Consider the following 27,309-nt stretch of genomic DNA (forward strand, 5'->3'; position numbering starts at 1 on the left):
AGACAGAAATGTAAACGGCATGAGACATTTTAACTGGGGACTTGTTTCCATTGTGGTCCTATAGTATTCAATTCATCAACTGAGCATATAGCATTTATTTATGTATTATTACACATTGATGTCATCAACAAATATATATATATATATATATATATATATATAAGGAGAAAGGAGAGAACATCCGTATTGTTAAACATCTCCTTTCAAAGAGAAATAAAACTAGATCCCCTTCTGACTTTTTTTCAGGCCAATTTTGAAAGAAACCAGTGATACACATCCTTTAAAGTTTAATGGATGTGTCAGGGCAGTTCACATTGTGGTGGTAGACTTAGAATGAGAACCAGATCGTGGTCCCTCCCTCTGGTGTTGTGGCTGTGGGTGTCACTCACTTTTTGAAGTAGTTAGACCAGGGATGTCAAACATCCAGCCCCAGGCTTGTAGAGCATACATTTCTGAGCATTTAGAAAAAAAAAGTAAGTCTCTAGCCCATTCCTGTCAAGAGTTATGATTGTTTTAAGAATTAACCTAACTAATGCTTTCTCACTGCAGGCTAGGTTTCTCCCACCTGGCAGTGATTGAGTTGATTGATTGGAATGTTAAGTGACCAGCTCTCTCTCTCTGAAGATGACAGCATTGCTAGGAATGGGGTGGGGGGTCTGGCTATGAATAATACCTGAACATACCTACAATATTCGAACTGTACTCAAAGATACACATATTAGACATGGAAATTAATGTTGTTAAGAAAATAACTTATTTAAAAAATATAATAATAATAAAATGTAAAAGTTTTATTATTCAGATATTTTCTGAATATGCCATTGTTGTTCATTACTTTTATTCTTTTTATTATAAAATACAATAAAAATAATTATTGTCCTGCATCAATAATATCTTTTTTAGCCATTTACAAATTATAGCAGAGACTATCAGGAATTTAATTATTCTATTATCAAATGGTTTATTCTTATTGGCACTTCTTAACTCAATAACTGCCGGGCGCCGCTAGGTGCCGCTAGAGTGCCAGCCATTCTCCCGTAGGCATTCACTATCACATCCGGGTCGCCAGCCAGAACTGGCTTGGCTTTTCACTCGAATGAGTGCTATGCTAGCGAGCCGGAGGAAGTTAGCTTTCAGTTAGCAATCGGCTATGTAATTTTTTAGAAGACCGATCTAAAGTTATTCAGCCGCCAAAAAAACTTTTCTGCTGGCCTCGGAACACAATCCGGAGAAAATCCGCTGTAAAGATGTGTTTTTCTATTGGAGTGGACGGCGTGGCGCGGCCTTTTTTTCCCATTACGGGCCGTGTAAACAGAATCGCGGCCTTGTGCTTGGATGGAAAATTCGACCGGGGCTTCCGTTGATGCCTCCGATTATTTAATTCATTTTACTAAAGGAACCGAAAAATGTCGGTTCTTGTAATCCTTAATACGTCTTGCTGAAACAGCGTTTTTTTGGGGGGGCTCTAAACTTTTTTCTAAACCATTTTCAATGGAATAAATCATCGGGACAAGTAGAATGGCTCGTTGGGAAGCGGTGGAGGAGCCAGGACCACCCACGTCGCTACTAGCAGCTCAGGGTAAGCGAAATAGATTAAAAAATTAGTATTGGAATGGAAAAAAGAACCGAGATTATTCGGTTTTCGCACAGAAAGAGTTAAAGGAGTAGTTCACCCCCAAAATGCCATGGAGCCAATGGAGACTCATTCCTAAAACAGAAATTTCATTACAATAAATGCGTGCCTATTGATTCCGGATGGGGACCCAAATGCATTTGGGTCCCCATCCGGAATCAATGGGGGGAAGTGTACTATTATCACATTTTTGTCTTAGTAATGCGACAAATAAAATAAAAATATATTATTGAACTCAAGTCTCCATGGCGTGAGTAATCAAAGAAAAAAAAAGTCATTTTGGGGATGAACTACTCCTTTAAACAAATAGCATCTCTCGTACCTAACTGCAACTGTAATACCAATAATGAAAGTAGCTATTTTACTTAATAATAAACACAATTTGTAAAATGATATACTGCTATACTGCTAGCTACAGCAGTGGCTGAGACGACAGGAAGAAAAACAGAGCGAACATGTGCGCGAGTGTGCATGCCATCCGATCCGCGACTGGTTCGGCCCTCATCACGTCGCCTTTCATCCAATGCGGCCCTCACCCCAAAATGAGTTCGACACCCCTGAGTTAGACAGATAAGAGGGCACTGTCTCTTCGAGTATCTTACCGATCCTAGTTGAATATTAAAAATAACTGAATACTCCAATGTGAAAGTTAAGTTCTGGATACAAAAATTATAATAATCTGCCTCACGATCTGAGGGTTCTGACTTGGTCACGATCTCAATTTAAGTGCAAAACGAAGAGGAAGGCATAGCTGATTGACTGGAATTTATTATCAGTGAAGCGAAGGACATTTTCTTTGTATACTTTGGCATGCATGCTATTTGTTTGCTTTAATATTGCTGCTGCAGTCCTCAGAGTAGGCAAATTATTTTTGAAATGTCTAATTATTTAGTGTACTGGTACTGGTGGGAACAGTCTGGCAACTTGTCAATTGGGAGACATATTACACAATATTGCTGGATCAGTTCTGAATCACTATGCCGTTTAATGGATAAAGGAATGCGTCTGGTGTCTCATCCTTTATCTGACAGAATGTGTTGTTGATAGATCATGAATGGGTCCATCATGATGCCTTACTGGTCTGTTGAACCGCTGGTATGTCTGGTCGAGGATTACACTCTGAATGTTTGTGTGGGCTTGTAGGGTCTGACTGTGGGTGGGTGTCAGTAGTTGTGAGGGGTGGGTGGGTCTGTGGATGTGAGACAGTTGTTTATGTTCTTCAACTGGCACTTATTGTGAACCACTTGAATGTATTGTATTCTCACATAATGTGGAATGTAAGGCAGCGAAACCCTATTTAGTAGGTATAGCCTAACTTTGTGCGTTGTCTAATGAAAACTATTAAATACTGATGGCATAATATCCATGGTTTATCCTTAGTAAAAGGCTTACTGATTGGTCTACTTCTCTACTAGATACATTCATTCCATGGCTCTTTGGCAGACATCTTTCTGTTTCCTGTATGGTGCTTAATGTAGTGTTTAAAACAGGGTATACAGCAGTATACTGTATGGAGTGTGGCTGACTGTCCACAGACCTTTAGGGCCGGGCAGTATATAAATATTATATATCTTGATATAAGAGATGTTGTCTGGGAAATTGTTCAAAAATGGTAGTGATCTACAAGCTATTTTGAACATTTCATTTATGTGACATCTCCATAACAGTCCTCAAGATGGATTCAAAAGCCAACAATTACATCCGTAAGTGGCTGGGCCTTCCCAGATGTCGTTCCAACACAGCTCTGTTTGGAAGAAACACCCTGAAACAACTGAATCAGTTTGGGCTGCAAATAGGAGAAGTGAGACTCACCTGATCCGTCTGTCCATAACACCAAGGCCCAAGTCCGCACATAAGTGAAACTTACTGCTGTCAGGGCCGGTTTCAGATAGAGAACAGCACCAATGATGTGTTCCAAATCCTCGAAGAAGGAAAAGGAGAGCTATATGATCAAGGCTGTAGTAGGCCAACAGCAACAAGGGAGATGGACCAATTGGGAGGCCATAGTCAACATTACAGTATGTGTCTATTTTATATTTTGTGCCTACTACTGTGATATTTTATTCACTGATCTGTTGTTGTAGTTTATCTATAATGCTTTTCATGTTGCTCTTATCTTGTTCTGTAAAGCACTTTGTAACTATGTCTGGAAATGTTCTATTTAAATAAATTCATTATCATTATCATTACGTGGACAGGCATGTGGAGGATGCCCCAAGCGAGGCTGAGCTTCCTCATCAGGGCTACATACGATACCCTTCCCAGTCCCAGGAATCTGCATGTGTGGTATAACGGGACAGAGGTGACCTGCCAGCTTTGCGACTCCCAGAACTCAAACTGGCTGCACATCCTTTCTGGCTGTAATGTGGCTTTGATGCAGGGCCGGTATGGATGGCGCCGTAACCTCGCTCTGCGGAAACTATAGCTGAAATCCTGGAGGCACACAGAATGGAAGCAAACGGGGGGCCAGTCCCAGAACAGCACAGTGGTCGATGGAGTTTGTCAAGCAAGGGGGCAAGCCTCAGAGCAGCAGCAAGAGCACACAGTCCCTCCTGTCAGCCCGAGGCCAGTGGAACATGAGGGCTGACCTTGACCGTCAGGTGAAGTTCATGCAGGAGATCAGCACAACCTCTCTATGGCCAGACATTGTGTTGTGGTGTAGAGATGGGACATGCGCGAACGAATCAAGTCTTTTGAAGGGCTCTTTGAAATGAATGGGATCCGGTTCGCAGTAGGGAGCCGTTCCTTTCTAAATGAACAGTTGTGGGAAAAGTACAAACATTCTTTACTTATGTAAAAGTATCAATACTGCAATGTAGAAAGTTTGGAATTAAAATGTACTTGAGTAAAAGTACAAAAGTATTGGTATCAAAATGCACTTAAAGTACCAATAGTAGAAAGTACTCATTATGCAAAATGTCCCATTTCACAAGTTTTCCAATGAATAAAATGTAGGAAAAAAAAATGAAATGTATATATTGCCGATGTACAGTATATAGGGTTGAAGTGATTTGTAATTAGAAACAAAATCTACAAAGTAACTATAGTAACTAAAATGAGCCAGTCTTTTGAACAGCTCTTTGAAAGGAACGGATCCCAGAGATCCGGCTCACTTCAAATAACCATAGATCCCATCTTTATTGTGGTCCAACCTAGCCTTTTTAGATAATATTGAACCTTCAGGTGGCAGCAAACTCACTAAATTTGCACAAAAGTAGCCCGCCCCCCATTGTAAAAGTTCAAAGAATATGTTGTTTAGTAAATTATTTAAATAAAATTGTAATGTATTGTTTGACCAAACATTTTCAGCCATCTTACCTAGGTTCTTCAGTTTTGACAAGGTCGAAGAAGAGGTGCAAGTTAGTCAAGTAATTGTACCTGATACCGTTGAAAGCCACAATTGCCTCCACGAAAAGAGCAGTCTGTCATAGGTTGTTTGTTTTGACGTCAACATCCCCAGTAATTTTTCTTTGGGATGTGTGTTTATCAGCAGGAGGATATTTCAATTACTGTATGTGTGTGTTTGTGTTATTGTAGACTCTTAAAGTGAGCTATATCATATGTACTGTATTTGCAACACAGTGTTAAACAAAATCCCTATTTCCCGTGAATGTATCCAGTTTAAACTTTCAATAGCTTAGAAGAAGTCCCACCCAGTGTGATGATGTTCGTACCGCTGGTCTCTTTTCAGAAGCAGCAACAGGTCATTTCAAAACATTACCATTTTAAATTGATCAAATTATGTCCAACAAATAAATAACCAACGAGAGTGTGTTAAAAAAGTATAATAAACTTTACTTACTTTTTTTTAACTTTTGTAGTAAAATACCATCTGGGTTGACACTGTCAGCATTGAGTTAAAGCCAGTTATGTAGACTAGAGTTATTGTGTGTGAGAGCGGCTAATGCATCACAATTTTGCTCCAGTAATTATACGTCTTTTAATGTGATTTAAATGTAGCGGTGTGCATGTTATGGCCTTTGTATCTGGGACATGATTAAGGTTGGTCCTTAGAGAGGGTAACTGAAAAAAGCCCACTGGGAAAATGTGTGTCTTCAGTTGTTTTCAGGGACCAGCCAAGGATAGAGGGGGTGGAGTCAGCTTCCAAGCTCTAAATCAATATAACACATTTTAGAAAATCAAAGATGACGTTAATTATCCAACCATCCATCATCCATCCATCCACAGAACAAACAATATCAATCATTTATCCTCTCTAACTGGTTTGACTAAGGTGTGTGTGTGTGTGTGTGTGTGTGTGTGTGTGTGTGTGTGTGTGTGTGTGTGTGTGTGTGTGTGTGTGTGTGTGTGTGTGTGTGTGTGTGTGTGTGTGTGTGCGTGTGTGTGTGTGTGTGTGTGTGCATGTGCACGTTTATAGTATATGTGCAACATAGTGTGGAGTTCATTAGTGGGCCATGTGCTCCATCTCTAATCCACTTAACAGATTAGCCAGGTCGAGCTCCATTCGTGTGTCAGTGTGTCAGTATTGCCAGTTCACATGATGTCGCTTAATACATCCATAGCTTTTCACCATTCTCTTATGTTGTTCATTTAGCTCCTAAATCAGGCTAGCTGAGCCATAGTTTTACACACAGTCTCTCTCTCTCTCTCTCTCTCTCTCTCTCTCTCTCTCTCTCTCTTTCTCTCTCTCTGTTCTGCTACTGTGTATTCTGTCTAAGTTTAGGGTCAAATAGCATTTAAGTTTGCTCTGCTTTTTGGTTGCTTCTTTCCAATGTGTCAGATAGCTTTCTTTTTGCAGTCTTATAATTTGGTTTAGTCCAGTGGGTTTTCTATCTAGAGGCTCTGCTTGTGTTTTTTTCTGTCTGTCTGTCTGTCTGTCTGTCTGTCTGTCTGTCTGTCTGTCTGTCTGTCTGTCTGTCTGTCTGTCTGTCTGTCTGTCTGTCTGTGTCAATTTGTTTCTCTCTTTTGCTTTCCCACTCTCTCGCTTATGTGCATATTGTTAAGGATATGACACTAGTACACTGACACTATTGAAACAGCCCACCCAAACATCCATCAAAAGAGTGCTAACATGAGTAAAAATTAGACAAATATTGATATACTTACACATGCTGTGCACTGTGTGCAGTGTAAGTAAATACCCTTAATGTAGATGGGCCAGTAGTCTCGTGGCTGTCATTCACATTCTGACGGCTGTAGGAATTTCTTTGGTCTTGTGTGTTAGGCTATACCATGTCTTGTTCTGACAGGACAGCAATAGGAAATGGGACACCCAGAATGGTGAAAACATGTGCGTGCTGTACTGAGATACATATACGATACAGTGTCACATTGTCACCCACTACTATGCTATGTTTTGCTAAGCCTGCAGCTGATACTGTATCTCTTTATGATGCAATTTGTGTGTGTGTGTGTGTGTGTGTGTGTGTGTGTGTGTGTGTGTGTGTGTGTGTGTGTGTGTGTGTGTGTGTGAGACGTGTGTGTCGTGTGTGTGTGTGTGTGTGTGTGTGTGTGTGCGCGCGCGTGCTCGCGCGTGTGTGAGTGCGTGTTTTTTAGTGCAGTTTTTGCACCATACTCTTAGTGTTGGTCTTGTTGGACTGGGTAATCACTACATTCTCTCTCTATGACCAAAATAGGGCTTTTCACATTTTGCATGTAAATCGCAGGCTGAGTGAACCCTAAACGTTACAGAATTATTTTGTATTGATATAAGTTGAAGTGTAGCCTGTTCATAATAAACAGGTGACATTTGTAGGCTACTTTAGTACAGTGTGGTATAAAGGGATATTTCATTTTCAAAAAAACTTTTATCGTCTAATCAGGCTTTTGGGAGCACCCGAGACAGTTTTTGAGTTGCTTGATTCAGTATCTAGTTATTTGATATTCATTTTATCAGACACGCCCCCTTCCTATACAAACCCTTTGTAACTTCAAACTCCATTTTAACCATGATAGATTAAATGAAAACACCTCATATGTGAGCAGGCTGTTTTTTCAATAACTTTTATATATATATATTCTTTTATTATTATTATTTTCATTTTATTTTTCATTACCCCCAAAAATGATTAAAAATAAATTAAAAGGTTATCGTATAAGAAGGAGGCATGTCTGATCAAATGAATATCAAATAACTAAATACTGAATCAAGCAACTCAAAAACTGTCCCGGGTGCTCCCAAAAGCCTGTATGATGATACAATTAGCAATTTTTTTTTTAAGTGAAATATCCCTTTTAAATTAAAATACCAAAGAAGTGTATTTGAATTTTGTATGTTATTTTTCATGAGTGACACTACTGTGCCCTAAGCCAAGTGGGGGCGTCACCATTTTATTCAAACCTGTTGTGTAATCAGTTCTCACGTAGTGGAGTGACATGTAGCAAATGGTCCGGCCGGGAATCGAACTTGAGACTCGCAGTCAGGCATTTGACCCCATGTGGTATGCACCCTAACCGATTGGCTATCAGGTCACCCCGACAATATAGGTTGTTAAAGATTAAATAGTCTATTATTAAGCTGCCTTCCAACAGCTTTTCTGTGACCTGGTCTAAAGAATTCCTTTCTGGGGGAAGTCCTTGGTGACTTTTGTTGTTTGTGGCTTCTCAGTAATGCATTAATCACCAATTACAATGGTCTTTTAACATGGAAAATTATCAGCATCGGCAAACTCAACTAACCTTACTTAACCCCATGGTGAATTGTAGGCCCTTTGAAAGGTAGTTCAGGGAATGACTTGTAGCCCACACAAGTCATTATAATACCTACAGTATAGGGTTTTAAACTATGAGGGGCTCCTCCGCAGGGCGTTATCTCTAGATGGGCCAGTTGGCCATGTAGTTTACTGTACTTTTAGGCAAGGGATCGCCTAAACCTACTACATTTAGGCTACACAGCCCACGGGTATGAATAATTACCGGTAAGTTTAGGCATAGGTTTGGTGTAGTTAATGTTAGGGTATAAGGATCTTTGGTAATATTCCGTAAAATCTTTGTCAACGAATATACATAGGCTTTGCCCTCTAAGATCTATCGCTACAGCTGAAGACCAGGCCTTCCCACCCACGTGAGGGTGAAAGGGACTGTAGCTCAAGTCAGCAGGAATTTATAGTTACAGTCTGTCTGCAGATTGGCCCAACTTTAAACTTTTACACTTTAAAGGCCCATCCACACCGAGCATTATAACTTTTATAAATACTGTATAATATAATAATCCCTAATACTAATTGACGCCGAGACCCAAGGGGTCCTGAGTCAGCAGGTCTAGGGTCTCACAGCACACGGCTGGTTCTACACACTCCCACCATTTACACATACTGCTCAGTACTCTGGCAAGGTTCTAAGCTATGTTCCCCACCATGAATAAGATGCTTACATATTGTACAGTTAATATAACACTATATAAATATAAAATGATTCAGGCACATTTTAGCCACCTTTTTTGCCGCAAGGAACTCAATATATGGAGATAAGCACATCTGTCTGGAAGACCCATCTATCTATAAATGCGAGAAGTCTCTGCGTGTCTGCGTGTGTGTCTGTAATCCGCGTATCTCGAGAATGCCCGAGTTTTCCGCAACCGGTACTGTGTGTGCAGAGATCTCTATATATGGGCATAAGTGGACAAAGGCAAACAGATGGTCAAAACGGGTCCTATGACAACAGGTATATTGGGGTTTGCATTAAAGGGTGGGGCATTCATGGGGTTTGTATTAAAGGGTGGGGCATTCATTCCCTATTTCAAATTCGGCACGCGCGTTCCCCACCGCAGCAGGTAGTGCAGAGCTCGGCCTCGACCCGACCCGATACACGATTTTCTGGAACCAGCACGAAAGGTTCGAATTCTGATGTCTGACATCAGGATTTTCCGGAACTGGCACTGTGTCTGCATAGATCTCCATATATGGGCATAAAATGGATGCAGACAGACAGATACAGATATCTCCATATATGGGCATAAATGGACACAGACAAACAGATGGTCAAAGATCTCCATATATGAGCATAAAGTGGACGCAGACAGACAGATACAGATATCTCCATATATGGGCATAAATGGACATGCACAGGCAAACAGATGGTCAAAACGGGTCCTATGACAACAGGTATAATGGGGTTTGCATTAAGTTTGTCTCCTCCTCCATCTGTTTGTCTGTGTCCCTTTATGCCCATTATGGAGATCTCTGTATCTGTCTGTGCCTCCGACTGTGTTGCAGACACAGTGCCGGTTCCCCCTTTAATGCAAACCCCATTATACCTGTTGTCATAGGACCCGTTTTGACCATCTGTTTGAAAAAGCGACAGAGATCTCATATATGGGCATAAAATGGACGCAGATAAACAGATATCTCCAATATGGCATATACGGGCATACAATGGACGCAGAATCACAAAGATCTCCATATATGGGCATAAAAGGGACACAGACAGACAGATACAGAGATCTCCATATATGGGCATAAAATGGACGCAGATAGACAGATATCTCCATATATGGGCATATATGGGCATAAAATGGACCCAGAACTATAACTGCAGTGATCTCCATATATGGACATAAAATGGACGCCGACAGACAGACAGACAGACAGACAGACAGATATCTCCATATATGGGCATAAATGGACACAGGCAGACAGATGGTCAAAACGGGTCCTATGAAAACAGGTATAATGGGGTTTGCATTAAAGGGCGGGGCGGGGCATTCATTCCCTATTTACATTGTTCCGAGTTGGCCAGGTCGCCGACTAGACGCTGGGCCGGCCGAAGGGCGGCCCAGCTTCTAGTACATATAATACGGTGTGGACGTCACCTTTATGGTGCTCCATACTTTACCTGGATGTGTGGAGGTTAGGGCATTCATCAAATATTCGAATATTCAAATATTCGAATATCAAAGTCACTATTCGACGTTGTTCACCGAAGTCGAATATTCGCTTATTTTTATTTTATTATTGTTTTCTCTTTAAAAAAATATATAGTTTATAAAGCTTGGCTAGATAGGAAGTCATAAGAATGAGTTGTCAATGCCCCTGGTGGATGAATTTGTTAATGCTCTATACCAGGGCTTCTCAAACCTTTTTAGGCCGTGACCCCCAACATAAACATATTTGAACTGGGGACCTCCCCACCCTGACAAGCACTTGGAATTGTAGGTATTACATTTAATGTGACTCGATTCCGCAGATAAATATTGTGAAAATAGCAGATCTACATGCTCACAACGCCTTGCAAGCATGTAGATCGGCTATTTTCACAATGTTCGACTTTTGCTTACTTAATATTTGACAGTTTTTCCGGTTTGGCCAGTCCTGTCGAATATTCGACTATTCGAATACTTTGAGGTCGAATAATTCGAATACTAAAAATCACTATTCGTGAATGCCCTAGTGGAGGTTATCACACCTGTGATTTATTTGGGCCGATTATATCCTAACAATGCTTTTAAAGCACCATATTGAACATGCAATTTGAGCCTGGGCCACCAGCATGGTGGTCCGGGCACCCTAGGCTGCAATGCAAGCCTGACAGCGCGTGTGAATCCCGATCCCGACCACCTTTGCTGCGTGTCACTCCCCATCTCTCTCCCCATTTCCTGTCTACTGTCCTGTCAATAAAGGTATAAAAGCACCAAAATAAATATAGGCTATATTAAAAAAAGAAATGCAATTTGACTGATTATAAGTGATGTGGTCTGTGTGGCATGTGAGACATGTCAAGTTCACATCATATTACTTTGGGGTGTGCAAGTACGTGCGTGGGGTAAACTTACGTTTTCCAGTTGAACTTGCCAGTCAATCCTTTACCCAAAATGGGCGAACATACCTATATAACTTACTGTATCCTCCACAGCGTAAGTGCTTTTAAAAGCATTTCAACAAGGTACCTCAGTATCACCAGGGGTCATTACCATATCCAGCTTGTGATGGACATTTTCATCTATATTTTATTCAGTCATACAAAATAAGTGATCAATAATTTGACCAGCAATACATTATGAACTCCTAATATGCCATAGTGTCTATGCCAATGTTCTACACATTTTTGAAGCGGTGACGCTTCCAATATACAGCATTGTCGAGCTGCATGTTCAAAGTGAGTGCTCCATGTTGTTAAATGCTCCCCTATAAATCACGTGTGCAACTTGTGCAAGAAAGAAAAGTGTAAATCCATTGATAGAAGACAGTGCGTCTGCTTGCCTACACTGTAAAAAACGTTGTGCCTTCACTTTCTGACCACCGCAAAAAAACGGGACATTGGATTGAGTAGCCTACGCCCTACAATGTAAAAAATAATTGACTTTTTTTTTTTTTTTTTTGTGAAAGTAAATAAATAGCCTACAAATAAAATAAACATGTAGCTGTTAATATTATGGGCTCATTGGGCTATATGCAGACAAATACATTTACTGCACCCAGCATTTAGCTTGTCAGAGTGGTCTTGTTGGAGCGACTCAGTCCGGCAGCAGAGTTCATGTGCAACTTCTTCAAGAGAGATTGAGTGATTGATTGAAGACTTTATTAGAAGTTTGCATAGGAAAAAGTAATGTTTCATGATAATGTTTTCAATTCACTGGTACAAGGTCAACTAAAAGGATCCTAGTAATCTTTTCGGCTTATTTACACAGGAAACATTTATGTATCTCATATAACATTGAATGACAGACGGATAGAACTCATTTATCGACTCTGGCTGTCTCAATACACTGCACTCCTCCATTGGCTGCTCCTTATATTATGATGCTCCTACATATTCTCATACACGCACCAGTTAGTTACTTTCTCCATAATGCACACTCTGCACATATTTTGGAGCAGATATCTTCAAATGGGTAATATAGAACTAGACCACAGAAATTATAGATTTAGAACACATAGAATGTATAGATCTAGAACACTAAATTCATAGATCTAGAACACATAGAATAAAAAACAGATCTGGAACTGCTCAAATTCACCGCTTCACTTCGAACCGAGGTTTGATTTTACAATGATAGTATGTCTGCATTAACCACCAAGCCACAAAGAAATCTCTCTCTCAAAGAAATGCATTAAAGGTGGCATGGTGAAAGTCTATTCGGTATTTGGGATTTCAATAATTGCAGTCAGTACAGTTGGTGCTTGGGATGTCAACGATTACATCGATTTTAATAGTTAAAAAAAACTTCTTTAATTTGTATTACTATTTTATGGCTTAGTTAGTCTCAACCAAAATATAGGCGTGTCTGCGTGTCTGTGTGTATGTAATCTGTGTATCTCGAGAACCGTTCGTCAGATTCGGCACGTGCGTTCCACACCGCGGCGCGGAGGGCAGTGCTGGGCCTCGACCCAACCCGATCCACGGTTTTCCGAAACCGGCGCAAAACGTTCGGAATCTCCTTATGCGGAGCTGATTGTTGACATCAGGCTGTTCCGGAGGAAATCGGCGCAAGTGCTGACCCATTGTGACATCACTTCATAAAAGGCTCTGACATCACGTACGCCACATGAGTCAACAAAAAATGCCATGGTTACGTATTGAATGTCATCAGTATGACGTAACCGAACAACAGGTATGATGGGTATTGCCTAACAACCGGAGGGGTATCATTCCCCACGGGTGGAAAAGCAAGCAGGCTGCGTATACTGCTCAAGATGAAGACAGACAGATACAGAGATATCCATATATAGGCATAAATGTATGGCTAGCCATCGTCAAAGAAAAGGGAAAATAAGTCTAAAATAGTTGTGATGTAAGGCATGCCAATGGAACAATAGAAAAGGAAAAGGTGAGAGTCAAAAGCATCATGTACGTACAGTATGTACATGATGAGTGATTAGATAACGATAAAGGGCATGACGGATTTAAAGGAATGTAGTGTCACAACTAGTTTCATGTAAGGACTGCTAGTCCTAACTTCGATCAGAGGAGAGCAAACTTCTAAGCCAGAGGTCTGATGGTGATTGTGGACCCCCAGGCTGTGGATCAAGGGTTTCCATGGATTATGATTGTGGAGTGTTACTATTCTTATTAATTTATCAAACTGGACACGGAACACCATATATGGGCATAAAAGAGAGCCAAACAGAGATAAAGGGACAGCCAGACGGATACAACAGGTACAGTGTGAAGTGAGCGCTGCCTTTTATGAGTTCATTTCATTAAGCGTCCCGAGAAGCTTGGCCAATGCCAAGCTCTGCGGGACGGACATAACACCGCTCACAAATGGGCCACGGACATGGACAGGTCTTGCCACGGACACATTTGTCCGTGTACGGACATGTTGATGACCACTGCCTATCACCTGTTTAAAGAACCCAGCGGGTATGAACATTACTGTAGTGCAGGGGTCTTCAACGTTTTCAGGCCAAGGACCCCTTAGCTGAGAGAGAGATGAAGCAGGGACCCCTTAGCTGAGAGAGAGATGAAGCAGGGACCCCTTAGCTGAGAGAGAGATGAAGCAGGGACCCCCTCTACATGTATAAAATTGTGTTCAAATTTTCATCGATTTCATAGACTTGTTTGACAGCACTGTCATCAGTCTATGTTGGATTCTTGTCAAAGTGTTTTTTCAGACATTTAACCACTAAAATCGTCGATACTTAGTAAATTTGACCTTTCCCCCAAACCTATTTGCCAAAAATAGCCAATATACAAGCTCTCAACGCCTCGCCTATCTTTGGCTAAAGTTCTCCTTAGAATAGGGATGCGAGGGTTCCAGTTGTTCATTTAAAACAATTATCCTATTACACAAAGATTTGGAGGACCCCCTGTGGTAACTCTGAGGACCCCCTAGGGGTCCTGGACCCCCTGTTGAAGTCCCCTGCTGTAGTGCTTAAAATGTGTGAAATAAATTGAAAAGGTGACGCAGGTAAAGTTATGATTTCATTCTAATTTCAAGGTAGGAACTTCTGGTTGGGAACATCACTCTTACTGAGCGGTAGTTCATTATGAAAGCACAGTATCTGAACCACCCACACTATATGATAATATTCTCTATACAAACTCCACCACCACCTTTATGTCTGTTGGTTGGTGAAAACGTTGCAGGGAAAATGGGAGGTCTGTGACATTAAACCACTTAAGCCCTGATTGCGACCGTAGGTCGCATTTACTACCAAAACCTCCACCGGCTGTCCGTCTGTCTGTCTGTGAGTCAGTCTCACTTTTGCCCTGCTCATATCTCCACAACCGTTGCCCCCATCCATGCCAAATTTTGCACACACACTCCTTACCTGCCAAACTACAACCTCCAAGGACCCCCGGAGCTCCAGGGACCCCCAGGTCCCTGGGGGACCCCCAGGTGTAAAAAAAATGTCCCTCCGTGAGTCAGACGTCACACGTCACACTTTTGCCCTGCTCATATCTCCACAACCGTTGCACCCATCCATGTCACATTTTGCACACACACTCCTTACCTGGCAAACTACAACCTCCAAGGACCCCCGGAGCTCCAGGGACCCCCAGGTCCCTCGGGGACCCCCAGGTGTAAAAAATGACCAAATGTGCAAAAATGACCAAATGACCACCCCAACGGGGCTCCTCACGGGGAATTCCTGGGGACCACCCACTCCTGGTGCTCCAGAACGGATGCAAAAGTGGTGGCGCCCCCAGTGGAGGACCCCCTCCACTGCAGCTCACATAAAATGCTGTAACTCCGGCTAGGAGCGTCCGGGAGAGCCGGGGCCGGTACCTATTTGTCCGCCAAGGCAACGCGGAGACCCCACCCCTCATTTCTCACATGCCCCTCTTCTAGCGCCACCTTCAGGCCGATTTTTAAAACACATTTTTGGACACTGCTCCTACAGTTTTTCCCCTAAAATCACGCAAATCGCTACACAGTATGTCTACACTCATCCCATCAACATGAATCTGTCCCATATAGCGCCACCTTCAGGCCGATTTTTAAAAACACATTTTTGGACACTGCTCCTACAGATTTTGCCCTAAAATCACGCAAATCACTACACAGCATGTCTACACTCATCTCATCAACATGGATCAGGAAGATTTTGGAAAAACACATTTTTGCCCTATTTGTGGAGATAAGCGACCTATGGTCGCTTATCTCCCGATTAGGGAGTCTTACTGGTGCTATGTACTTTGTTGCACAGCGAATAGCGAGAAATAAAACAGCTGATCTAAAAGCTCACAACACGTCACATTGCGATGCATGGTGAGCTTGTAGATCAGCTATATTTGCATCTTTTTTTTTATGACATGGCTCTACAGGAGTCTAGCCTTCTATAAGAGTCTGTGTCCTGAGCTAATCTTCACTGACACTCTTTATTGCTTTTTATTTTCTTAATATCATAAATGGAAGTCACTGGGGCTCTGATCGGGCTGAAACATAGATGACACATTAAGTCAGAGATCCACGCTGGTAAATTGTTTTGTAATTATTTCATTTGAAAATCATAGAAAATGTTCACCTACTGTAACTGTTTAATACCGTGTGCAAAATACAGACACCAGGGTCCCAGGTTCACTGGTACTTTTCCGCCGGTGACCTCGTCCCTCACACCCCTCCTGGGATGGACCAATAGGTGTACATACATTACATACATAACTGTACATTGACTGGACTCACTGAGTGGAAGGGAATCTGGAGCTCTGTGACTTGGTGACCATTAGGTGCCCTCTTCTCTCCGGCTGCACCACCAGTCAGGTTCTCAGCGCTCTGCTGATAACACTATCTTATGTAGATAAGATAGGCCGCTGCTTCCTTTTCCTCCAACCTTCACAACTAAAGGCTCGCCGTTTTATCTGCGAGTTTCACCGGGTCACTTTTCGTTGCAGTGAAGGGATGGTAAGGCTCAGATTTTTAACCTAGTTCTGCTACTCTGTATCTTGTTGTGATGGGGTTGATATGGTATGGATGAGATCTTGAGATGCCCCCGGGGGCATACTTGGGTTCATGTCCTCTGTGTGTGTGTGTGTGTGTGTGTGTGTGTGTGTGTGTGTGTGTGTGTGTGTGTGTGTGTGTGTGTGTGTGTGTGTGTGTGTGTGTGTGTCAGTCAGTGTGACTGAATGGTGGCTATATTTGGCAGCCTTTTTTCCTCCTTTCCATGGCATGCTTCTAATAGACATTTTCAATGTATTGTAATGCAGTCAGCTGGCCTGTCAATGAAATGCTATGTGATTCTTAGTTCTTACTGCCTCTTTTTCATGTGTGCTGTCTCCGCAAGGGGTTATTATTCTACCCCCCCCCCCCCCCCCCCCCCCCCCCCCCCCCACACACACACACACACACACACACACACACACACACACACACACACACACACACACACTCACTCATCATTTTGACTCAGCTTTTCCCCAAGGTTTCCTTTTTCAAAAACTTCCAAAACTCTCAGGCACGTGAATTCAGTCTGAAATAACGGAACGGCAAAGGCTCAGGTCATTGACACCAGGTAGCGTTACATGGTCTTTGCAATACTATCCAGCACTGTAAAAGTGAGCTCCACTGTCATGCCACTAACTATAAATCAGGCATCAGTCAATGTCAATGTCTAAGTTGTCATCAAGACAAGCGTGATTTTGATCTCTTGAAAGACGTCTGCACTATAACAATTTTCAGTCTTAGGCCAAGTCACGTCTAAAGCGTTCCCTTTCTTAACCACTTAAACCTTTAAATACTTTGTTACCCGGGCCGGGATCCCCCAAGGGTCTATACTTGCCCCTCTCCTTTTTTAATTTCTTCTTAATAGCAATAGCTTGTACATCTTTACATCTTTTACACCATTTCTTTGGCAGAATGTTGACCAATGATATGGCCAGAATAGGGATGCTATGCTAGGGGTTAATTTGGTTCAGAGTCCACTGACCAAAAAAGCCAAACTGTAACAAGTCTGTATCTGTCCTGTGTTTGTAACTGCGGTACCGCCATGACTACTGAATTTCTCTCGTGGGATCAGTAGACGTCTATCTATCCCAGTCATGAAGGAAGAATGTGGAAGAAGTGCTCTGGAATGTTTGAATGCAGTATTGTCTGTAGATAGATAGGTATTATTTCTAAAGCTCTTTAAAGCTGCATTGTAGCAAATGTCTTTAACATAATTGAGAAGCAAATCAGGGGCGGATCTAGGTTGCTGATAAGCTATGGGGCTAAGCCCAGAGCACTGTAGGGTCGCGGTCAGGACACGCAATGCAAAATTTCATTTGGGTGGTCCCTGCCTAAATTTGATTTCGTCTTTACTGCAGTGTATGACTGACTACTGCATTTTGATTATATTTCACTCAGTAACACTGCTATGATTTAGTGATGAGTCATCACTTTTCAGTTTTGTGAGAGCCGTTTTTAGCCCAAAGAATGTTTTTCGTGCAAAACAAATGCTTGCAATGGATTCAGAATCATGAAACACCCCTATAGTCAGGTTCACTATGTATTTTCGTTCAAAATTTGTGGGGATTAGTAAAACTATACATTTTTGGAATCTTCAGAGCATGGGGAATCCAGAAATCTTTGTTTACATTTGCACAGAAACCTGCAAAGCCGCCATTTTGGACGTTCAAAATGGCTGACATAAAATACATAATTTGTGCTATCTTGGCTTCTAGACAACCTAGAAACTTAATTAAACATGCCAATCCTATGTTTTCTGGGTCAAGGAATCAAATGAGTAAATGATGGTGTGTAAAATGTTCCGGACCCCCACCCCCTTTCTGGGGGTCATCTAGTTTGGGACCTCCCAGAACAGTACACCAGCCAGTTAATGTCCGATTTTCATAATATTAGAGTTGTTTTGTAGGTTTTAAAACATCCCGAGTTCATTTATCACACTTTTAAAGCAGTCAGAATAACCTTTCTGACTTTTGGTTGGGGTCTTTCCTCACCTTGGACCCCCCAGACCCCTGAGCCTATCTCAGTAATCGCTCTGCTCCTGCTCCAGAACAATGTTAAATCAGATCATAATTGAAGCATAGAAGTTGTTGTAGCTGGGCTCTGGAAACAGAAATGAGTAGTAGCAAATACCAGGGGTCTTCCACAAGGGGTCCGGGACCCCTGGAGGGTCCTCATAGTTACTACAGGGGGTCCGCCAAATCTTTTTTTTTTACATTTGAAACTTTGAATGTTTTTAGGTATCCTGGGTTATGTATTGTACTTTGATGGTTTATTAGTATTCTCAGTATTATTTATATATTTTGTGTGTTAGACAGTTATGGTTGACAGGTGTTACTGCAGGGATTGCAAGAATTAAGGTATTGCAACTTCTTACTTTGGGCATGCAGAACAACGTGTCTATTTACTGCACTGCACTCACACTGACACACACACACACACACACACACACACCTCTTTGTATTGTCACCCCAAAACCCTCACCCTATCCAAGAGCCCATGGTCAATTATGCCCAAAGATATTCACTACAATACAGTAATTTCAGAAATGCAGGATCTATTTGTCTTTAACTCATTGAGTGCCAGCCTATCACCACTAGAGGGCGCCCAGTGACCAGAGAATAATAGAGATATGCTGGTAATGCATGCCCAAGCCCTGGAGCCATGACTTGCCTTAACACTTTCCTTTGTGCATGTACAGGAAGAGGATGAAGTTAGCTTGAAGTTAGCTATTGGCTACCAAGCATTTTAGAAGCCTTATTTTCGTCAACTTAGCCATGATTAAACCTTGCACACCTCATGCATGGGAAAAAACAGAGAAGAATGAGCGCTAAAAAATCCAATGCAATCCTGGATTGCATTGGAGTGGATTTGTGCAGTTTGTTCACAGCTTTCAAACAAAAAAATCCGATTGGAAATCCGTTCAGGCATTCTTGAGATAATCGCCATTATGTTTTACATGTAATGTAAACAAAAATGGCTGCCCTGTATGTTAGATGGGGTTGTATGGGGGTGGAACATGCAAAATCGCGATTGAAATCATGTTCACCAGATTTGATGGGGTCCAAAAAAAAAAAAAAAAAAATTCAAAAAACATTTTTTCAAAAAATTTTTTTTTTTTTTTTTTTTTTTTTTTTTTTTTTTTTAAAGCCGAACTTGTTCGGGATCGGCACACTACGATACGCTAATAAAGCCGAACTAGTTCGGGATTGGCACTCAATGAGTTAAGGGGGTGGGGGTCCGGAACATTTTACACCCATCATTTACTCATTTGATTCCTTGACCTAGAAAACATAGGATTGGCATGTTTAATTAAGTTTCTAGGTTGTCTAGAAGCCAAGATAGCACAAATTATGTATTTTATGTCAGCCATTTTGAACGTCCAAAATGGCGGCTTTGCAGGTTTCTGTGCAAATGTAAACAAAGATTTTTGGATTCCCCATGCTCTGAAGATTCCAAAAATGTATAGTTTTACAAATCCCCACAAATTTTGAACGAATAAACATTTCTTAACATAGTGAACCGGACTACTAGTTTGACCCCTCACATGCTACTTAAAGCAGATTCATTTTTGTTATTTCTTTCCTGTATAAAGTTAAACTCTTTCAGTGCCAGGAGCCAAAATGGCTCCAACTTAGATGTGCCCAGATCTTTCCACAGAAACAGACACAGTCGTTGTGATTCAGTGGCAAAAATAATTTTGTCAATCGGACAAATGGTTCCAGAAATAGAGCTGAATGAATCAAAAAAAGTGGAATGGAATCAGCCAAACGAGGGAGCCAACACACAAACAGAGAAAAGCATCTCTCTGATCTCAGGTCATTTTGACATCTTTTTCAAAAGACGTCAAAAGACGTCATTGGCACACGGGGCCCTTTGAAAAAAGACGTCAAGAGACGGCATTGGCATTTGATACCCAAACTTTCAGCAGCTTTTTCAATATGTTCCACAACTCGGATTTCTTAGGACTTTTGATATGTTGTTATTAACATATCTATGAAACAAAAAGAGTTCAAAGCGTTTCTGTTGCAATTTGTTTGAGGTTAACCCCTTATAATCCATAAAATGCCCAGACTAGTAGTGCAGCAACAAGGACACAATCCCCCGCCATCTGCAAAAAGCTGCCAGTTGACTTCATTGAAGCAATTGGTCCATTCTCCATTGTCATGTGGCGTTTGTTTTTGATCCTAGAAGGCCACTACTTGTGGTTGATTCAGTCGGACTCTGACACCCAGGAATATTGAAGGAGGAAAAACTAACATTTTAAGAGAAGATTTAGTTTAGTGACACCGGGGCTTTCTCTACAGGTGAGACTCCAAATCCAAATCAAATCAAATCAATTTATAAAGCATAAACGCCAGGTAGAAGTGGTCTGTTTGATCTAGCGTTGATTTAAAGGTGTCGAGAGGGAGGGCAGACCTAACAGGGAAGGGTGGGATTTTCCATAGTTTACTTTGGGGTTGACGGGACCGTGAGAAGCATCAGGTCAAAAGGTCTTAGACGAGTGACCTTAGAGGTGTCGAGGGGGCAGAGTGGGAGTCAATGAAGGGAGGATGACGGGTGCCAGTCAGGAGTCCAGCAGGGGCACGCAAGCAAGCAAGTAGCAACCCCTATGTACAGTGAGTTGCAATAGTCCACTGTTTCCCTAAAAGGTTTGGCAACCACTGCAATAGTCTTGCTGGGATGAGCATGAATCACTTTCCCCAGATCATGGACTACTGAGAGAAAGGATTTGGTTTTGACTAATTGCCTGAGTTGGACAAAGCTTTACAGTAACACCACTGTTGCTCTCACCTTTCCCTGGGCAAAGTGACTCCCACTGGCTTGCTCAGTTTTGCAGTTTTCATCAACTCTGCACATTACTTCCCCCAATTGCATGGCAACAGAGGACAACCAGAAGTTATTGTCCCCTTCTGTTTTCCCTCTACACCAAATCGCTTACCTGAAAATAGCTGTTCTACAAGGTCACAACGCGTTGCGTTGTGTCGTGTTGTGAGTGAGCTTGTAGATCTGCTCTCTTCGCCGAATGTTTGCCTAGAATAAAGAGTCTAGGGTTCATTTGGTTAATTATTTGCAACCTCAACAAAGTGTGAATGCGTATTGTCTTTCTGAGTTATAATTGTAAACATTTGCATAACTGTTTTAAGCAATAAAGTAATAAAACAGACTGATATGCAAATGGCCTGAAGAAAAGAAGAAAAGTATAAAAAGGTTTCCACACTTGGCTGTCTATTGTGAATGCATCACTGCCCTTTTGAATTGCTGTGAACGCTGTCTTGTTATTCTGTCTGCTCCTGTCTGCCTTGTAATAACATGTATGTGGACATCATAATTTGGATTTAGTCATGTTGTTTTGGCTGACCAGTTCAAAATAAAACTCTGACACTCTCTTTCACTGACACATTTCTGTCTATGTCTAAATCTAAAATACTTATATATGAACGGAGCTTTCCAAACAGGTAAATAATGAGTTGCTAGAAGAAATCATGACGACGCAAAATCACCTTTAGGCATTAAAACCAAATCCCCAAATACAGTACCAATGTCGTCAATGTGCGAAGTCATTTGCCACCATGAGAATTCTTAGGAGCTTTAATCTCTCTTTAATTTCATTATTATTCCAAACCAGTGTTTTCTGTTCATTTTCCAGTTTTTTTTAACAGCAGCAGTATATTCTAATCTTTCCTCAGTGGTTAATCTCTTAACACAAAAGAACACATTGTCATGGCAGCTGTTAGGCCACAACAAATGCAAATCTATCACTAAGCGTTTTCTGACTCATTTCTCTGCATCCCCGCTGCACCAACACTTTCTCTTTTCCCATCACGATTGCAATGACTTAAACTCTAAATCGGGGCCCACATACCGGATATTCTTCTACGGAGGTCATTTACAGAGTTTTTTGGGTAACTGTTTTTCAAAGTGGCCAAGGAGACATTTAACTAAAAAAAGGCTTCTCTCCCCTCCCTCCTCCTCCCCTCTCTTCTCCCGCCTTCCCACTCTCCATCCACCCCCTCTACTTGTCACATGTTCCTTTCACAGCATAGAAAAGTTTCTGGATTAGGGGAGAATTAACACAAAGCAGTGACGCCTCTCCAGCTACAGTCCCAAACAACAGAGAGCAGGCGGAGGCAGGAGAGAGAGTGAGTGAGAGAGAGAGAGAGAGAGAGAGAGAGAGAGAGAGTGACGCGACGAGGGTGAAGACACACGCAGGGCCACCTCAGAAAACATCGCTCTAATCCCAAGAGGCACAAGAGTCCAATCCCTACACAGAGACAGAGAAAAGACAAGACAGAGCGAGAGGCAGAGCGGCACGGATCCTGCAGACGAGGTCGCGAGCGAGTGGCTGAAGGATGGAAGAGAAACAGTTTGCCGGGATCCTGGTAAGAAGTTTTTATCCTACTTTTATTCTACTCACACACACGCACACACACACACTCTGTCCTCCGCATCTCTTCAGCACACAGGCATGCCTGTATACACAGGCCTATAAACACACACACACATACGCACACGCGCACACACACACACACACACACACACACGCACACGCACGCACATGCACTCTGCCTCCATTGCTATGTTCTGCCATCATCTCTCTTTGTAGGAGGGAGTCACATTATAGAAACTAAAGGGTCAAATCCCCAAAATGCCCCAGAATTTCAGATCTTTTAGCTTCTGTCAGCTTCCCTCTGAAAAGTTGGATATGGGAGCACAGCAGCACACACACACACACACACACACACACACACACACACACACACACACACACACACACACACACACACACACACACACACACACACACACACACACACACACACACACACACTGACAGACTCACCTCAGGCAAGAGGTATTATTTGGTCATTAGTGGCGGGAGGTTGTCTGCAGCTGTTATCCCACCAGCAGAGCGTGTGTTGACCTGAGGTTGATCATGTGTCTTCTTCCCCCTCTCATTTTGAGGAGAACATGCCAGGTGGTTGAGTCTGGCTGCAGTCTTGCTCACACAGGGAAAGCTCCAAAGCAGGGGGGACTGAACTGAAAAGACCCCAAACTCTGCTCTTTTTCTTTTTTCTCTCGCCTTTTCCAAGACTTGAAGTTGGCCCGGGTATTTAATCTTCATTGAGGCGGTAGAAAGACTTGCTGTGGATGGTGGATACAGGGATGAGGGCAATGGAGGGCAGCAAAAGGTGACGCTTGCTGTCACATTACGCAGGGTTACAGTCGAGTCGGGGTAAATCGACTCAGTCAGATCTGCAGTTTGGTGATACCGGATTAGCCGAATGAGGCGTTTTGAGTTCCATAATTAGGTTGTGCTGATTCCTGTTCCGTCAACCAAGGGAACAAAACCTGTTGGTTCTGATCCAGTTTTGAAGGAGGCTACATGCAATATTGGGGATCACCGATCATTGCACTTTGTTATACATCGAGTAGCAAAGATATCCGCAATGCTGTGAGCTTGTAGATCTGCTATTTCCACCAAATGTTCACCTATTGTAACATGCCCTGAATAGGAGCTATTAGGGCTGTCACAATTATTACATAATCGTCTAATTGCAATTATTTGACATAATCGCAATTATTTTGGGATAATCATCATAATCGTTTACATGTTGAAAAATGTTTATATATGTTCAAACACTTAAAAAATAGTGGAAATGGCAGATCTACAAGCTCACAACGTGTCGCATTGCGACGCGTTGTGAGCCTGTAGATCGGCTATTTCCACTATCAATGTTCTTTTTAAATGTAAAAGTTGTCAAATATGTCCTTCAAAGCCTACAAGCCAAACAGTAATGTAATTGTCAATGACAGAAACACAATTAAATCGTTAATCGCAATTATTTGAGTGACAATTCATCGTCATGTAAAATGACATATCGTGACAGCCCTAGGAGCTATAGGGTTCATGTGGTTAAGTAATGCATTTAAGTGAACATCCATTATGTCATCATTACTGTAGATAATCAATGTGCAAGGAAACAGTGGGGAAATATGAAGTTTGTGGGGAATCATACTCATAGAATCTTGAATTTTTTAAGTGGTTCTTCTCAGTGCTGCAGTGCAGAGATGTGTCAGAACCCTCCACCAGGCAAGGCCTCACTAAAGATTTGACAACGCAATTCATCTAACAAAAATTTGCTTTTAAGTTATCAGATTTTTTTCCTTACACATACGCCACAGTGATCTTTCCTCGTTGCTGTTAAGCAAATGTGACATGACGCATTGTAGACATTAAATAGGCCTAGAAGTGACTGATTGTAGCCTACGGTGTTAGCAAAGCTTTGAGTAGAGGTAGTGCATCATTGGCAGTCAGATCACTCTCTCTCTCTTTCTCTCTCTCTCTCTCTCTCTCTCTCTCTCTCTCTCTCTCTCTCTCTCTCTCCCCCCTCTGTTAAAGCGGCTATGTCCGTCTCCAGACAGCAGTAAACACAAACTCACACATCCAGATCTCCCCTGGCATTCTCTCCATTTTGAAGCCTTCCTGACCTTCCTCCTTTTCCTTCCAATGACTTTCTTTTTCTACCTTTCGTGTACATTAAGGATGTATGTCCGCTTGATGCTGTGGACAGGTTGTTTGAACACAAGCCATAGCGCTGATAATCAGTCTCCCTGGTCTTCTCCTTCGATGTTCCTCATGATCGTTTGAAAAGGAGTTTGTTACTGGAACTCTTTGTGAGTTTACTCTCATTGATGTATTGTCAATCAAATAGAGAAGAGATTAGATACTGTATGTGTGTCTTCGAGGCATTAAAAGTAATTACTTATAAGCCTCACTCAGCAAGACAGTTTCCCTTTTGTGTTACAAGTGATAAATGAAATTAATTAGCATTTTTGACCTTTTGGCTTACGGTTTTGGGTATGCGTTTCATTGAACTTATTCACTAGTTTAGCAGAGACAATACACATGAATTAGCATCACTATTCTGCTACCCTCTGAGCATTTGTTATGTTAAAAAGTTAAAACAGTTTGGTAACGTTTAAAAGAAGAAGAAAGAAAATACATTCATTATACAATACAACATTTTATAGCGCCTACAAAAGGCATGCAAAACATGATCAAATAAACCAGGCACTTAATTACATGGCACAGTCAGGACTTTACAGTATGTATGGTGCACACACAGGTTCACCTTACATCAAATGCAGCCTTCAAGAGACCAACAACACTAGACACAACCTATACAGTAACCTCGCCTCTAGCCATAGCAAACCTCTTAATTGACCAGGGTCCCCTACGGGTCTATACTATACTTGGTCCTCTAGTTCCCCCCCCCCCCCCCCCCCCAGTCCCCCCCCCCCCCCTAGTTCTCCCCCCCCCCCCCCATGTAGCTCTGCACCAAATCTCTTCTCAAAGAATTGCCAAGCTACAAGCTATTCTTGTCTATGTATTCTTGTCTTTTACGTATTTATGTCTGCTGTTCATGTTCTTTAGTTTTTCATGTTTTTATGGGTCCCTCTTGAAAATGAGATGCTGCATCTCAAGGGGCTATCCCTTCAATAAAATCTGGAATTTGAAAATCTGAAAGCTCACAACTTGTTATTTCTTTGGACTGGCTCCTCCTGGTCCATGGGAATGTTCAACCAAATCGTTGAGCCTATATATCATCCCTTTGAGAACTGACACTCCAACGTTTTCAGTAGGGGTTTGGAAAATAAATTCTACTTCAAAATGCAATAAATCCACTTTGGAATGATTTTTTCGTGCCTGAGGCTTGTCATCCAAGCATGGAGGATTGAGTCATTTTGTCAACTAAAGATATAGATTAAGGTTCACTACTGCAGTACTATAACAGTGAGTGTACCATTATTGCGACCGTCAGGTCGCAAGTTACTATGAAAAGCTCCACCAGCTGGCTGTCCGTCCGTCCGTCCGCCTGTCCATCCACGTCACGTCACACTTTTGGCCCTACTCTTATCTCTGCCACCGTTGGCCCTATCGAAGCCAAACTTTGCACACACACTCCTTGGATGGCAAACCCTCTTCTAGTGCCACCATCAGGCAGATTTTTGCAAAACACATTTTTGGACACTCCTCCTCAGATTTTGGCCTAAAGTCATGTCATCAACATGGATCTGTCCCATTTCCCATATTCCCTCCTGACTGGCTATACGATTGCCTTCTAAAGTTTGTCTATGGGACGTGACGGTCGCTTATCTCCCGATTAGGGAGTCTTACTGGTTTAGTTCAGATGTCACTAGGAGATGCAGCGCTTTATCTTTGCACAGCAAAATATTACAACTTATGATATTGTGCAAAGTAATGTATTGGTATCATGTAGAACATGGCTACAGGATTTTTGTTTTGTTTTGTTTGTTTCTATTAGTTATACACTGTAGGCAGATTTTGGCCCAGACTTCTTTCTTAATGAAGCTGTTATATCGTCTATTTCGGGCAAAAAGTTAGAATATGGAGATAAGAGGTTTTTGCCCGACAGCTACGATATGGATCCTGGGTGGCTTAGAGGTGAAACCCTCTGACCTTTCTGGCAGCGACACGGCCCATGACACCTAGGAAATCTGCAACAACATTAAAAGCGATTTCCTTTATCTCCCATTCTTTTATAGCAACACCTGCATATTTGACTTGGCTGTAGACCCCAGAGTAGCGGGTGAATTGTGTTTGTTCGGTGTATCTCTGTGTTCTTTGGCCAACATCCACTGGGCAAACAGAGTTTGGGTCACTCACCTGACAGTCAGTCCAGCTCATTGCCAGTTAACACCGAGATCTGAAAGCCTGGCCATTTTTCAATGATTCTAGGCATCACGCACGTTGCTTTCAACGCTATCTATTAAGAACTTAAACCGTATATACTTCATAGTCAAAGTAGCCAGTCTACAATCTCCCTGAGCTTGGTAGATGAAGAATAATGTTTGCTTATTTTTACCG

The 27,309-nt window shown here is 41.9% G+C and overlaps 1 protein-coding gene across 1 annotated transcript in view; it reads left to right on the forward strand.

Annotated features, from left to right (window-relative positions):
• Positions 1-22,768: 22,768 nt before the first annotated feature.
• Positions 22,769-27,309, forward strand: part of slc6a9 (solute carrier family 6 member 9) — a gene marked incomplete at both ends in the record, with an annotated part of 75,678 nt that continues 71,137 nt past the window's right edge. Inside the window, one exon of the mRNA XM_080725457.1 lies at positions 22,769-22,798. Within this exon, the coding sequence (XP_080581583.1) occupies positions 22,769-22,798 (30 nt within the window). The remainder of the gene's footprint in view (positions 22,799-27,309) is intronic.

The sequence above is a fragment of the Nannobrachium achirus genome, assembly GCF_963921795.1.
Source record: "Nannobrachium achirus genome assembly, chromosome: 5".
NCBI lineage: Eukaryota > Metazoa > Chordata > Actinopteri > Myctophiformes > Myctophidae > Nannobrachium > Nannobrachium achirus.